The sequence below is a fragment of the Rousettus aegyptiacus genome, unplaced genomic scaffold, assembly GCF_014176215.1.
Source record: "Rousettus aegyptiacus isolate mRouAeg1 unplaced genomic scaffold, mRouAeg1.p scaffold_m13_p_2, whole genome shotgun sequence".
Taxonomy (NCBI): Eukaryota; Metazoa; Chordata; class Mammalia; order Chiroptera; family Pteropodidae; genus Rousettus; species Rousettus aegyptiacus.
Genome location: NW_023416295.1, coordinates 172354154 through 172367631, shown reverse-complemented (window position 1 = coordinate 172367631; position 13478 = coordinate 172354154). Strand labels below are relative to the sequence as shown.

At 45.4% G+C, this 13478-nt stretch overlaps 1 protein-coding gene across 2 annotated transcripts in view; it reads right to left on the bottom strand.

Annotated features, from left to right (window-relative positions):
- ACO2 (aconitase 2) overlaps positions 1–13372 on the bottom strand; it is a 35447-nt gene extending 22075 nt beyond the window's left edge. The window contains exons 1-2 of one of the 2 annotated variants that reach the window (XM_016135837.2): positions 13233–13372; positions 12992–13107 (exon numbers count right to left, since the gene is read on the bottom strand). In XM_016135837.2, coding sequence (XP_015991323.1) covers positions 12992–13027 — 36 coding nt within the window. In that variant the 5' untranslated portion in view covers positions 13028–13107; positions 13233–13372. Of the gene's footprint in view, positions 1–581; positions 698–12991; positions 13108–13232 lie in introns of those variants that run through there. The other variant, XM_016135838.2, reaches the window with a different exon arrangement.
- Positions 13373–13478: the final 106 nt, after the last annotated feature.

The following is a 13478-nucleotide window of genomic DNA, read 5'->3' as shown; positions in this document are numbered from 1 at the left end:
ATAGATGGAAAATTAAAGAGGAAAAAACCCCATGCATTACCTTTGGATGTTTCTTATCCCTTCAACAGGCGGCGCCTTATTCCCCTGCCCTTGAACCTGGAACATACTGACTGAGTTAGTGTGGAAAGGGCCAAAAATAAGGCTACGAGGTAAAATGCAGCCAGGTATCGTGAGGGGCCTTGCAGGTGGAGAAGAAAAGCACCCGAGCAACCTCGAACCTCGTGAGTCTTAGTGCAAGACCAGAGGATGGCGTCTATGGAGCAACGAGGCCGTCGCCCACTTGCCCCCTTATCTCCTGACATGGGACTTTTTCCTCGTCTCCCAGGATCTGATGAGGTGCGGGGCTTTCTGCCCCAGACCCTTCAGACCAGGGCTGCAGAATATAAGCCCACTCAACTGCAACAAGGTACTCGCCACCTGCAGTGCGATTATCCACTCCGTTTGTTTTGGTGTCATCCTGTTTGGTGTGTGGGACTGGGACCCAGGGGACTGGCACCTTCTCATTGTGTGTAAATAATGAACCGTCTAAATACGAAAGTGGCCTGGTGTACGTTTAGCAGTTCAATCAGTCAGGCACTGACCTTGTCTTGTGTGTGTGTGCGCTTTACAGCAGGACATGTTAAAGGTTGAACTTGACCCCAACGCAATGGGAAGCTACTGAAGTTAAAAGCAGCATCATGACCAGATCAGATCTGCATGTTTTACAAAAAAAAAAAAAAAAAAAAAATCACTGGCTGCTCTGTAGATACTACATTCAGGAGGTCCAGAAGCAGAATAGATTGATGGTGACATCACATAACATTTGTATTTTGACACGTGAGCACCTACTCTATGCCTAACAACAGGACGCGGATACCAAGAAGAGTAAGAGAGTCCCTACGCTCATATGCCTCAGCCTGGCCAGGATCAGCATGTAAGTGTAACCCCTCGTGACCTAGGAGAAAAGGAAGCACGCACAAGGGCAGAAGTGCAGCAGAGAGAACAATGAACTCTGCTCGGGACGCCCCAGCAAGGCTTCCCCGAGCGGGCTGTGGAGGACATCTAGGAGTTTGCGAGGCACTCAGAGAGGACTGAAGTGTGTAAAAAGAAACAGAATCATCAAGTGGGCAGGAGCTACAAATCACTCAAAATGGTGAGAGATAAAAGACAAAGCAGGAAATGGTGGAACGTGACCCTAGAAACGGGGCAGGACTAGGGAGGGAGTGGTTCACCATCCCAAAATTTGAATTATAGCCTGTGGTTTAAGAGAAGCAATGTGGTGCAGTGCAAAGAACTTAGATCAAGCTCCGAAGTCCAGCTCTACCATTCACTGGTTGTGTGATCTGAAGCATGTTTTACCTTTGAACCCAGTTTCCTCATTTGGGAAAAGGGAATAATACCTGCAGTAAACATAGGAAATGGTATGAATGGGTCCAAAGAACAGTAATTATTATGTTAGATGCTACAAGCAAGTTTTTTTAAAAAAATAGTGTCTGCTGGGATTTTCCTCCCATTTTGAAAAGCAGGACAATATTTCATGGAGAAAATTTAGAAAATACATAAAACACATTTTCACAACTCCCTGAAATCCATCCAGGGATGATACACATCACCACCCCTACACGAGATTCTGTGGGCTGACGCCAGGTACCTGGCAACATTTAATACTCGGTGGCCCCAAGAAGGGTATCGAACACTGGTTCCATGCTGAATCTATCCCTCCCCAGTCCCTGGCATCATGGTACCCACTATACCCATACTGAACAGGTGTCATGGCTGAGATTTCCAAGCAAAGGCAATGATAACAATAATTAGTAGTAGTAATATTTAATACTTTCCACTGAGTGCCAAGTTATAAGCACTTTACATGGATGAACAGCCCCACTCTATACAAGCCTCACTTAACAAATGAGGAAACTGAGGGATGCAGAGGGGTAGTGACTGGTCCAAGGTCTTGCAGATAGAGAATCATCATGTTGGCGTTCAAACACGGTCTGGCTCTAGAGCCCAACACTGAACCCAAGTGTCTCCTGGCAACTCCAAGAACTGAGCTGTACACAAACGAATCAAAGAAATCATATAAAATCAAAATGGAGGATTTGCTGAACTGTTAACAGTGGCTATCCTTGGAGGGTGAAATTATGGAAAAAGTTTAACTTTTTATATTTATGTAATTTTGAACCTTGAACACTGGACATACATTGTAGAATTAAAAAAATTTAAAGAAATATAAATTTCTTTCTAAGCACCATTCACTCTATTTCCTACAATTTGTGGTCTACTTCTAATTTTTAGATTTTTTTTTTAAAGAACATGAATGTTAATTCCCTCTTATACAAAAGTCAGTGGGCAAAAATTTTAAACGTTTACAACATAAAGAGTTAACAAGGTTTGGGGAAAACAGTAAGTTCAAATTTTCGTGTTAGACAATACTAATAAAGTCTTCTCGGCAGGAACTGGCAGTGTACATAATGATCTAGTAATTCCATTTCTCCATATTTACCCGTACCACACATGTGCATAAGAAGGCAGCTCTAAGAATGCTCACTGTACCATTAAGTATTTTTAAAATTGGAAAAAACCAAAATGTCCAATTATTCTCTTAAAAGTTACATCCTATCCATTCTGTGAAATACTGTACAACACTTTTTTAAAAATCTCCAAGATTCATTGTTAAGTTACAGATAAAATGCACAACATAGTGATTTAACATGCTATATTTCTGTATGTGTGTATGTCTGTGTGTGTGTGTGTGTGTGTGTGTGTGTACACACACACACACACACACACACACACACGCACACGCACCTAAGGGGGCACGCCCCGGCTTACCTGTCACTCCTCGGGGAGGAGTTCAGGTGAGGGCTGGTAGAAAAGGAAGATTCTAGCTTTGTCAGTAGAGTTCAAATATGTGTAAGGACATTCTCATTGCTACTTGTATGATTACAAGTACGTGTATTATTGTATGTTTTAACTTGGACTGTAAAATTTTAAAAATACCAAAATATTACTAGTAGTTACCTCTGGGCGGCGGTGGGATATTAAACATAATTATAGGTATTTTTATGATATTCTTTATATCTCTGTATTTTCCAAGCTTCCTACAATAGATACCTTTAATAACAAAAAAAGGGTAAGAAATTAATATTAAAGTAAAAGTGGATATTATTGAGTCTTATTATTATGCTGACCACTGTGACTTGAGTATGAGAAGTCCCGATCAGTATTATTTAAATAAGAATCATGACTTAGATATGTTTTTTAAAAATAACTTATTTAGGCTTTGTTTTTATTTCCTAAGTCCTTGATGCTTAGTTCAACTTGGCCCAAGGGCCCAGAGACATTCCTGAGTTCACCTGTAAGGTCATCCAACCCAGATGTCACAACAACTAGGAAATGGTAAATTTTTTTTCCCACACTTGGAGCCCAAGTCTCAGGCCTTGTGAAATCCTGGGTAAATTGCAGGCCCTGATCTAAAAGAGACTTTCACCTTCTCAGGAACAAAGGGGACGAGGGCAGCCTCAAGGCAGAAAAACTCTCTTTAGCAAACTCCCTAAGCTCCTGATTCAACAAGATTACATCAAGAAGCTCATTTTCTTCCAGAAAGCCTATTCCAGTACTGGACAGTTTTAATATTTCACAAAACAAACACTTCTTATACTGAACTAAAACGTGCGTCCATCATCTCAGAAGACAGATGCTAGCACTGGAAACCTGGGCTCAAATCCCCGCTCTGTCCCCAAGCCGGGTGACCATGTATAGTTTTATTTAACCTCTCTAAACATCACTTTTCTCATCTGTAAATGGGGTTAACACCTTCACAGGCTGCAGTGAGAATTAAAAAGTGACAATACAAAAAGACCCAGCCCAGTGCCCAGCACACCCGAGGCCTCACTTCCTAGCCTCATCCTTTGGAACCAGATCAAAGGAACTTAGCTACTCTCCCACACTTCAGCCCTTCGAACTGTTGAAAACCATTATCATGTCTTCTCCATCCTAAGCATCCCTATAGCGCTTCCTCTGCTATAAAACTCCCTAATTTTACACTTAGGTGGGAGTTTCCTATCAGGGTGACCGGTAGCCAGATGCCCTCAGATCTGTTTTGGAGTAAACAGCAGTTTGCTGTCACACTGCTCCATGCCAGCGAGTATGGTAAACCTTGCCACAGAGCTCAACCTCCCTAACTGCCCTGAAGATACAGAGGCCCAGCGATAAGAAATAGCCTGCCCAAGGGCACACAGCTGGGAACCTGCTGAGCCCGGGCCCTTCTCTTTATGCTATAGACCAAGGGACCCCAATCCCTGGTACCAGTCCGTGGCCTATTAGGAACTGAGCTGCACAGCAGGAGGTGAGCAGCAGGTGAGCCAGCGAAGCTTCATCTGTACTCGCAGTCACTCCCCAGCACCAGCATCACTGCCTCAGCTCCGCCTCAGATCATCAGGCATTGGAGCTTCATAGAAGTTTTGATCCCTGGTGCCAAAAAGGTCGGAGGCCACTGCTATAGACAGCGTCTCCCAACATCTTCTCAGGCTGGCAGTCAGGTGAGCTCGGTCCTCCTTAGGGGCTCTCAGTCCCAACTGCTGAACCAGAGTGCCTCTGTGGCAGAGTCTGGCTCCTTGGTCTGGTGTGTCCCCTCCCTTGCTGGATGGGATACAAATCCAGGGCTCCCAAGGCATCAGGAAGGCTTTGCGATACTGCATTTACTCACACAGGACAAACTGTGAAGGAAGGAGCTTACCCAAAGTGAACCCCACTGGGCAGCTGGGCCAGCAATGAAATTAATGAAGGAAAAAAAAGAAACAAAACGGAACTGTGCCAGGAAGATCACAAAGGTTACCTTATGTCACCCTCCCAATAACTGTAGCAAGTGGGATTTTTACAGGTCATGTTTCTTGTTTAGATGGGATAATGGAGACTTAGATGAGAAAGTAAATTCCACTAAAACGTAAGCTCCATGAGGGCAGAAAACTTGTCTATTCTGGTCACCGTTGTATACTCAAAGCCTAGGACAATGTCTGACACGTAGCAGTTGATCAAGAAATACTTGGTAATGGAATGGATGAAGGCAGAGCTGTGATCTGAACGCTAGTCTCTTCATCATGCTTTCAAATTCAAGTTGTGAGTGCCTCTGGCAGAGGCCGTGCTGAGCCATCGGTGCCTGTTCGGAGCCAGAGCACATGGGAAAGGGGTCCACCCCGTGGCTTGTCACATGTACACCCACTCAGAACTGTGGCCTACCCACTTGGCCAAGGTCAGACATACTGCTCTCTTTCCAAGGGCAGATGTCGTCCCTTGGGACCAATTATACACAGAGGACAGTCCAAACCAATGGGGCTGACACCTTCTTAGGGAGGAGGCCAGCGTAGCTGGGCCAGTCTGACTTTCTGGCCAGTCGGTGAAGGCCAGCATACCCCAGCGCTGCCTTTGGGAACCATGTGTCAGTGGGTGCCAGCATGCAGGGCGAGTGAGCTGTCTGAACAAGTTGGGCTCTTGAAGGAGGCCTGGTCTCTTGAGGCAGCTGCTTCAGCAACAGACAGAAGTCACTGGCCCCATTCTGACCTGTTGCGTGCCATTGCAGAAACACTCCAACACCAGTGCCAAGTCACAGAAAGGGCATCTACTCTAGAGGTGATGGATCTGGCTTAGAATCTCAGCTCTCCTAGCTGTGGGACCTGAGACAAGGTTCTTCACCTCTCTGAGCCTCAGTTTTCTCTTCTGTAAAAGGGGAGTAAAAGAGTAGAGATTTTTAAAATTAGAAAGAATGTATTGGTTGGAAATGCAGAGAAAAAAGTCTTGAATGATAAATACAAAATTCCTACCAGCAATTGCCTCTGGGGACTGAATAGAGAAAAGGAAAGGGAACTTTTACGAATATATTGTATTCTTCAAGGAAAAGTACTGAGCTCAATAGCTGGGTTCCTGGCAGGCATTCGATAAATGTAGGCTGCTGTTACGCAGTTCTCCTGGGAGAATGAGATGCAGCCAATCCCACATGCCTGCCTGCATCCTGGAGAACTATGGGCTGCCATTACCCACCATGCCTTCTCCTCCCTTCCTAGCCACCGAAGACCAGAAGCCCCAGTTCCAATCACTAGCACCAGGACAGCACATCTCAGAACTGAAATGATACTGAAAAACTCATTTATCCACTTATTCTGTCCTTGAATGCCTAACAGAGTTATCTGTGTTAGCTATGCAGGCCCTGTCCAGTGGTGGGGAATGCACAACCTTATTAGGCAGCCCACTGCGCCAGCGGGATAACTTCCAGGGCTCGAGTGAGGTAAGACCCCTGGTTCCTCTGACCATGACTCTCAGCCTTCAGGCTCACAGCTCTTGGCAACCAGCGGCCTAGCCCTTCCTAGTGGGAAAGCCTCTGGTGGACTGACTCTGCCCGAGTGGACAACACAGGAATGCATGCCAGTCAACACCCTCCTAAGAAGAAGCATCTTCCCACACCTCCGCTGCTTCTACCAATTTTCTCCCACCCCCTAAGTAGGAGATGCCTGGCACCTCTCCTAAGAATCCAAAGCTAAACAATTCCCTCCTGCCAGAAGGCAATCAGATAGCTTGGTTGCTATGCAACTGGCAGGCACAAAAGTGATGCAGTCCTTTTCAGAGGCTTGGGAAGGGGGCAGGAGGCCAGTCTCTCCAACTCACTGCTCCAAGGCAGTAGGAGGTCCCCTTTAAAGAATCAGTTAATGGATTCGCTCATCTAATTCTCTCTCGCTGCTGGCTGACAGCAGCAGAAACTCCAGGCACCCTGTGAACTGCATGCTAATCCACAGCCCGGCTCTAGCCCCTGGGGCAGCAGCTTTGCACCAGCTTCAGAAGGGCATCCTCCAGGCGCTCCAGAGGCAGCCTGTGAGGCTGACCCACAGCCTGGCCTCTCCCTCTCAAGCTTTGCTGGTATTTGGAGCAGGAGGCATTCATGGCTCCAAACAGACATGCATCCAAAAAGGCGTGTAGCCAGCACAACCATGTCCCCTCTATCTAGCCTGCTCTACAAAGACCTAGTTTCTACTCTCTACCCCCGGGGAGGGCTCTGGGGAGACAGGCTGGTTGAGTGGTAGAAAGCCTGCATTCTGCAGTCAACAAATCTGCATTCAAAACCTGGCTGCGCTGCACACTAGCTGTTACCTCAGACAAGACTTTAACCTCTCTGGGTCTCAGTTTCATCATCATGAAAACAAGATAATGATACATACCTCTTCGGGTGCTTATGAAGGACAAACAAGGCAGTATTTGTAAAACAAGACCTAGTGCAGTGACTGGCGCAGCCATCTGACTACACACGCCACCACGGCACCCGAGTCCAGGTCAGTCCAGCCTGGAGTCAGCCCCGCCCAGCATGCGCGCCCCTCCACTTGCTTCAGCCCCCTGTATTACCGTTATTAAGTGACTTCTTCCTCACCAGCATACAAGCTCTTTCACAGGCAGAGACCTTGTCTTCGACCAGCTCTGTGGCCCTCTCAGTAAACAACAAAAATAACAGTAACAACACAACGTCAAGCAGAAGGTAAAGGAGCCCAGCACTGAACTGGGGGTCGGAGACTAGAGGAACTCCTGAGACCCATTAGGTAGGTACCTCCCAGAACTGCCCACGGAATTAAAGTTCCCAATCGGCTACCGTTTCCATTTCCGCACATGAAAGCAGAAACACTCCTACTGGGCCTAAATTCCCCAAGGCTTTTAATATCCAAGGATGGAACTACTGTAAATGTAATTCTAGAGCTCATTTTCTCTATGTTGCCCTTCAATTTAGAGAATAAAAAACAGGAAATTGGTGGATTTGTTGCTCCCTCTCCTCGAAGCTCTCTTAGAGCAGTACCCAAAAGGTTTTCCTGAACAACTACTACATACCCAGTAGCCATGGAGATTATGGAAGGACGAAGCGGTTTCCCTAAAGCCAATTTTTTCCAAACCTGTGAGCTGAGGTAAGTGCGGGGGTGATGGAGGCCGTGGGCCACATACAGGGCTAGAGACAGAGACTGACATTCCCCAAGGCTGAGACCCTGCGCCATATTTGCCCCAAATACTCTGTACACACAGTTCCATTTAATATTCACAACTGCCCCCCTGGGGCAGAAAACAGTGTGCCCATTTTACAGATTGGGAAACTGAGGTTCTGGAATGTTAACTATTTTGCCGAGGGCCACAGGGCAAAGGTGGAATTCCTGACCTTGCTCCAAACCCGGTGCCCTTCCCTCTAGCCCAAGCTTTGCAGAATGAACCCCCAAAACCATTCTCCATACCTTTTAGGACCCCAAAATAAAGAAAAGCTTCCATAGGTTTATTAAGAGCATATTCCTAAGATAACACCTGAAATCATTCACAAATTTTTATAGTGCATTAGAGTTTAAAGAATTTTTCAAATACGATTAGGACTTCAGGACCCTTCTTAATGGGAGGGTGGCTATTAATGTCCCATTCTGCAGATGTGTAACTGGAGGGCCAGAGGGTTGAGACCTTGTCGAAGCCACAGGGTAAGACTATGGCAGAGGAAGTCTCCCCAAGGTTCCTGATAGTCTACGTGCTGCTGTTAAAATACTGTGAGCAGCCTCGTTGCGGTCCCTACCCTCCTTCATGCTGATAGGTCCAGAGCCTTCCAAATCAGAGTGTCAAAGAAAGCTGGAGCCAATGAAGATGACCGCTCAAGCATCAACACTCATTTTAAATACTTCCCACATGGCCTTCCTGAGGCACCAGGTACCAGGATAAGGCCCAAGATAGAACAGGGTTCACAGCAGACAAGATGCTCATACTCAATTGAGAGAGCCTTGGACAAGACAATTGACCCTATCCTACTTCCTCATCAGTGAAATACAAGTACCTGTTCAGAGCTGATAAAAGGATCAAGAACTAATGAATCACCTTCAGCCCTAACCTAAGATTTACGAGTACTGTGAAAACACAGAACTACTGAATTCAACTGCTCACGCCCCAAACCTAGGAGTCGTCCTCAATTATTCCCCATGCCCTACACTCTACATCCAACCCATCTGCCTCCAAAATATCTCCACTACCAGAAACCTAGTCCCAGACACCTTCACCACTCCCTGGTTAACTCCAACAGCCCCACTGGTCTCCTTGCCGCCTCCTCTGTCCCTCTGTGGGCCATCATCCATGCAGCAGCTTGAAGACTCTTCTCAACCATAAATCAGATCCTGTCACTCCACAGCTTAAAACCTTCATTACACTTGGAGTACAACCCAATGTCCTTACCAGAGCCTCTATGACCCTGGTAACCTGGTGTGACCTCTTGCTCACACCATCCTCTCAACAGCTCAGCCACACCGGCCTCATTTCTCATCCCTGACACGCCAAGCTCATACTTATCTCAGGGGCATTGCACATCCTGCTCCTTTTACTTGAAGTCTCCTCTCCCGAAATGCTGAAGGGCTGCCTTCTTATCACTAAGTATCAGCTCAAACATCGCCCCTTCCGAGAGGCCTTCCCCAATCACCCCAGTAAAATCCATGACACACCACATGCCCACCCCAACTCTCTCTACCACACTATCCCAGTTTATCTTCCTTGGAGCACTCAGTAACTAGAATTTTCTTAATCGTCTACTTGCTTATTTTCTGGCTCCCCAGAACTACAGTATAGGTTCCGCTATTCTTGTTCAGTATTGTACTCCCAGCGTCCAGAACAGTGCTAGGCATATAGTAAGATTTCAATAAACATTTTGGGAACGGTTGGTCCAAAAGACAATGATGTGCTCCTCCAGTCCTCAAGACGGTGATTCTACCCCATCTGCTCAAATTGAGATTGGAAGTTTGTTTACTCATCCATTCCATCATTCATTCATTCACTCAATTCAAATCAACAGTTGACTATAGGTCACCTGAGAGGGTACTACAGTGAACATGTAACCAGAATGACCTGTTTCACAATTCAAAGCAAGATTTTTTTTTTTTACATGGTACTTTATAGAGGCACTTCTGCCAAATGTCAGACTTGAGTTAAATGACATCTCAGATTTTATATACAAGAGGTTACATGGCTTCCGCAAGGTCACATGATGAAAACTCAGCACCCCAGTACTCAAGGTAAAACCAAAACCTAAGAAATGTATTTGCCAGTGCCCAACCCCTTTCTTTAACTATTCATAGTCATTTGCACAAAAATGATAAAAACCAGAGAGTAAATGAAACGTGGCTTTTCAAAATTTTCACCTCAATTTCCTTCATTCTGTTTCTAATCTTACTACCTAGTAGCAAGTCCCGTCAAATAATAAAACGTTTTCAACTTTAAGAGCACTGTTCTCAGGTTATGGAGCATTAATGGTACCCTGGCTGACAGGCTGAATCTTGATACCAAAGGGAAGCAGTGTAGTTAGCGCAGGGGCTGGAACCTCAGGCTTTGGAACAGAAAGGTGCAGATTCAAATCAAATCTGCTAGTGATAAGGCCCTAAGCAAGTTAATTTTATTTTACTTAACAATAGTATCACACTTACCTGAAGACAGGACTCTAAGTACTTTGCAATTACAAAACGATCATTAGACAAGTCAGATCTACCATTATACGCATCTTACAGGTGCAGAAAGGAACACAAAGAGGTGAAGTAACCTGCCCAAAGTCAAAGCTAGTGAGTGTTAGAGTCAGCACTCAAATAGGGTAGTGTGATGCAAGACCCATACTCTTAACCATTAAACTCTATTTCTGCTCTAATCCTCTTTCTTCAACTATACGATAGAGCTAACCGGTGTGCCTTATCTCGCAGGCTCACATGAAATTACTGGCACACAGTAAGATAAATGTTAGCTACTCTTAGTGATAATAGTAATTGCCATCATTCTATTAATGTATCTTCACCTTTGGTCCAGCCAAAGGCAGAAGAAAAATATTTTGACTGAAGATCTTCAAGGTTCTCTGCAGTAGAATACATTAGAATATAGTGGAAGCTCCATGAGAACAGGAATTGTCTGCTTTTGCTTATCATTGTATCTGCAGCAAATAGTGGGGTGCTCAGTAAATATGCAGTGAATGAGGTAGGAAAATTTTATGCATGGACAGGGTTATGCAGACTTGACAGCTAAGACAGTATCATCACCTCTTAACTGGAGCTAAACACAAAAGAGGTAAATTTACAAGGTTTTCAGAGGACTGTGTTAGCTGGCCATTATTTAAGACAGCCTGGCTACTGGGAGGCAGTGTGGTATAATGGTGTTCATTCATCTTAGTTAAATGAACAAACAAAGAGACCTGAATATTAGTCCTGACTGCTACTGGAAGTCATTGGGGCTCTCAAGGTCTTGGATTATCTGTCAAAGAGGCAGTTGGACTACCAGATCATAAACAAATATATTCTACTTTCTCATGACTTTAGAACAGTCATCATGACAATCTGACTGGATGGGCAATCACCGAGTAGTCAATACATGTCGCAATGAATGTGCTCCCCAACTGACAAATGAGGAAACTAGGATTCAGAAGTAACTTGCTCAAGGTCACAGGGTCAAGGGAGAATATGAACTATAGCCCAGATCTCTTCTATTCCCGACTAACACTCATGCTTTCAAAGGTCCTTTTTCAGTTCAAAAACACTATGATATCTGTCTGTTTTTCCAAGTTCAATAAACCTGTAATCGCTACCAAAGAATCATCTTATTAATAATCTTGCCTGACTTCACTACCACATGGGATAGCAGGATTAGGAAGAAACAACTACAGTATTTCTACATTGTCAACCTGGAGACTCAAAAGACCTATAGAAAAATAAGGGCAAATTCCTTGTCTTTGCCCAGAATTGAGAGATCAGAAGTGTTTTAAGATAAATGATTTCACTTTAACCATTAGGTTTAAATTTAAGAAAAAAAAAAAAGAAAAAAGTCTAGTAACACAATGCTTCCTGAGAGTACAGCACATAACAACATTTAAAATTCTTTAATCAAAGTTATGCCACTTGAATCAAAGTAGATTCACAAAGTTAAATGTAACAGGTTGTCAAGAATATCTACCAATTCTTGTTTTACTTTTATCAACAAAACACATGCTTGACACTAAACCTTTCAGTATAAAACCTTCCTAGGATTGTCAAGTTGGAAATAAAAAAAGTCCATCTGGCAGTCACAATTTTCTCGATGGTTCATAACAGGAGAGTCAAGGTCAAACTGTCCTGTCTCTTTACCCTGTCATCTAGTAATTGAAAAGCAACTAATAGTGAGCTTAAAATACTCCACTCTGGTACTCTCACGAATACGAATGTTAGCTCAAGGATCACACTCTGGCTCAGAAAGTTCTGTGAGGACAGGCTGACATGAGGACAAGGAGAAAAGAGGGGCTGTAAGTAGGGCAGATGGCCAGGTCACTTCAGTTGACAGCAGTTAACTTTCACTTACTTTTATTACCTGTCGAATAAGATTAATCATCTCATCAGATGGTTATATGACTCAAAATAGGAAAAGGAATTAAAAATCCTTCAATCTTACGCAAAGGTGAGTCTCTACTGTTATTACTATTTACTATAGCCGGGGCTGGATACGCCCCGCCCCATTCTTGGCTGTGTTCCGCAGCATCCCAAAAGATGGAACAGGAGGACACTTTCTTCTCCAGACTCCAGGCCTAGCAACTGTAGATCCACCTGGATAGCAAGTCTCTGCTGCTGAGAGATGAGACGTGAGGACTTCAGGTGCTGGGCCCAGCGGGCTCAACACCGACCATACCCCCAGTCACCTTGTCCTAACCTTGAGGAACATAAAGAAACCCTACGGAGAAGGGGAGTGAGGTCGCCAAAAAAAAAAGAGGTGCATCCACTCTTCAACCGGCCGCCGCTACTTGGACCCACGCTTCTCACGGGGCGTGGACAGGGCTGGCAGAGCTGACTGCGCCGGGGTCCCCTTGACCTCGGCGCCGGAGGATCGGGCACGGGCGCAAGGCCCACGGTCGGGAAAGGTATACAAGAAGTCACCGAAGGTTGGGCCCGCCTCGCCTCGCCGCGCCCACAGCCGCAGGCACAGTGGGAGGCACCCCGCCCCCGTGAACCCAGAGGGCTCTGAGCTCGCTTACCTGCAGTCGGGTCACCAAAAGGCTGTAAGGCGCCATTTTGTGCACTGACAAAGATGAGGTCGCGCGAAAGTGACGTGACGCACGGTGAATTTAAAGCCTGCGGATAGGGGCGTGGCCTAAAGAGAGACGTCACGGTGAAGGCGGGGCCTCTGCAGAGGCTCCAGAGCACTGACAGTGCCGTGGGCGGAGCTACTGTTAGGAACCCACACGCAAAAAGAAAAAGCTGCATAAAAGCACTTACGGAAGTAAATATCTCACAAAGATGTCTTATCGAAGTGCAGATATCAACTTTGAACTTTGGATTTGTCTCTTCCATTGAAATCGGGGAAAGGCATGGTTTTATTACTTGAACGCACCTGCCAGGACCTGGCTCCCCAGCTGTCACAGAAACTCAACTTCGGAACGTAAGGGTTTTGATCTCGCGAGAACGAGCGGGGTTTGGTGCAGAGATTATGAACGCTGATGGAAGCCTAGGGGACCAATCACG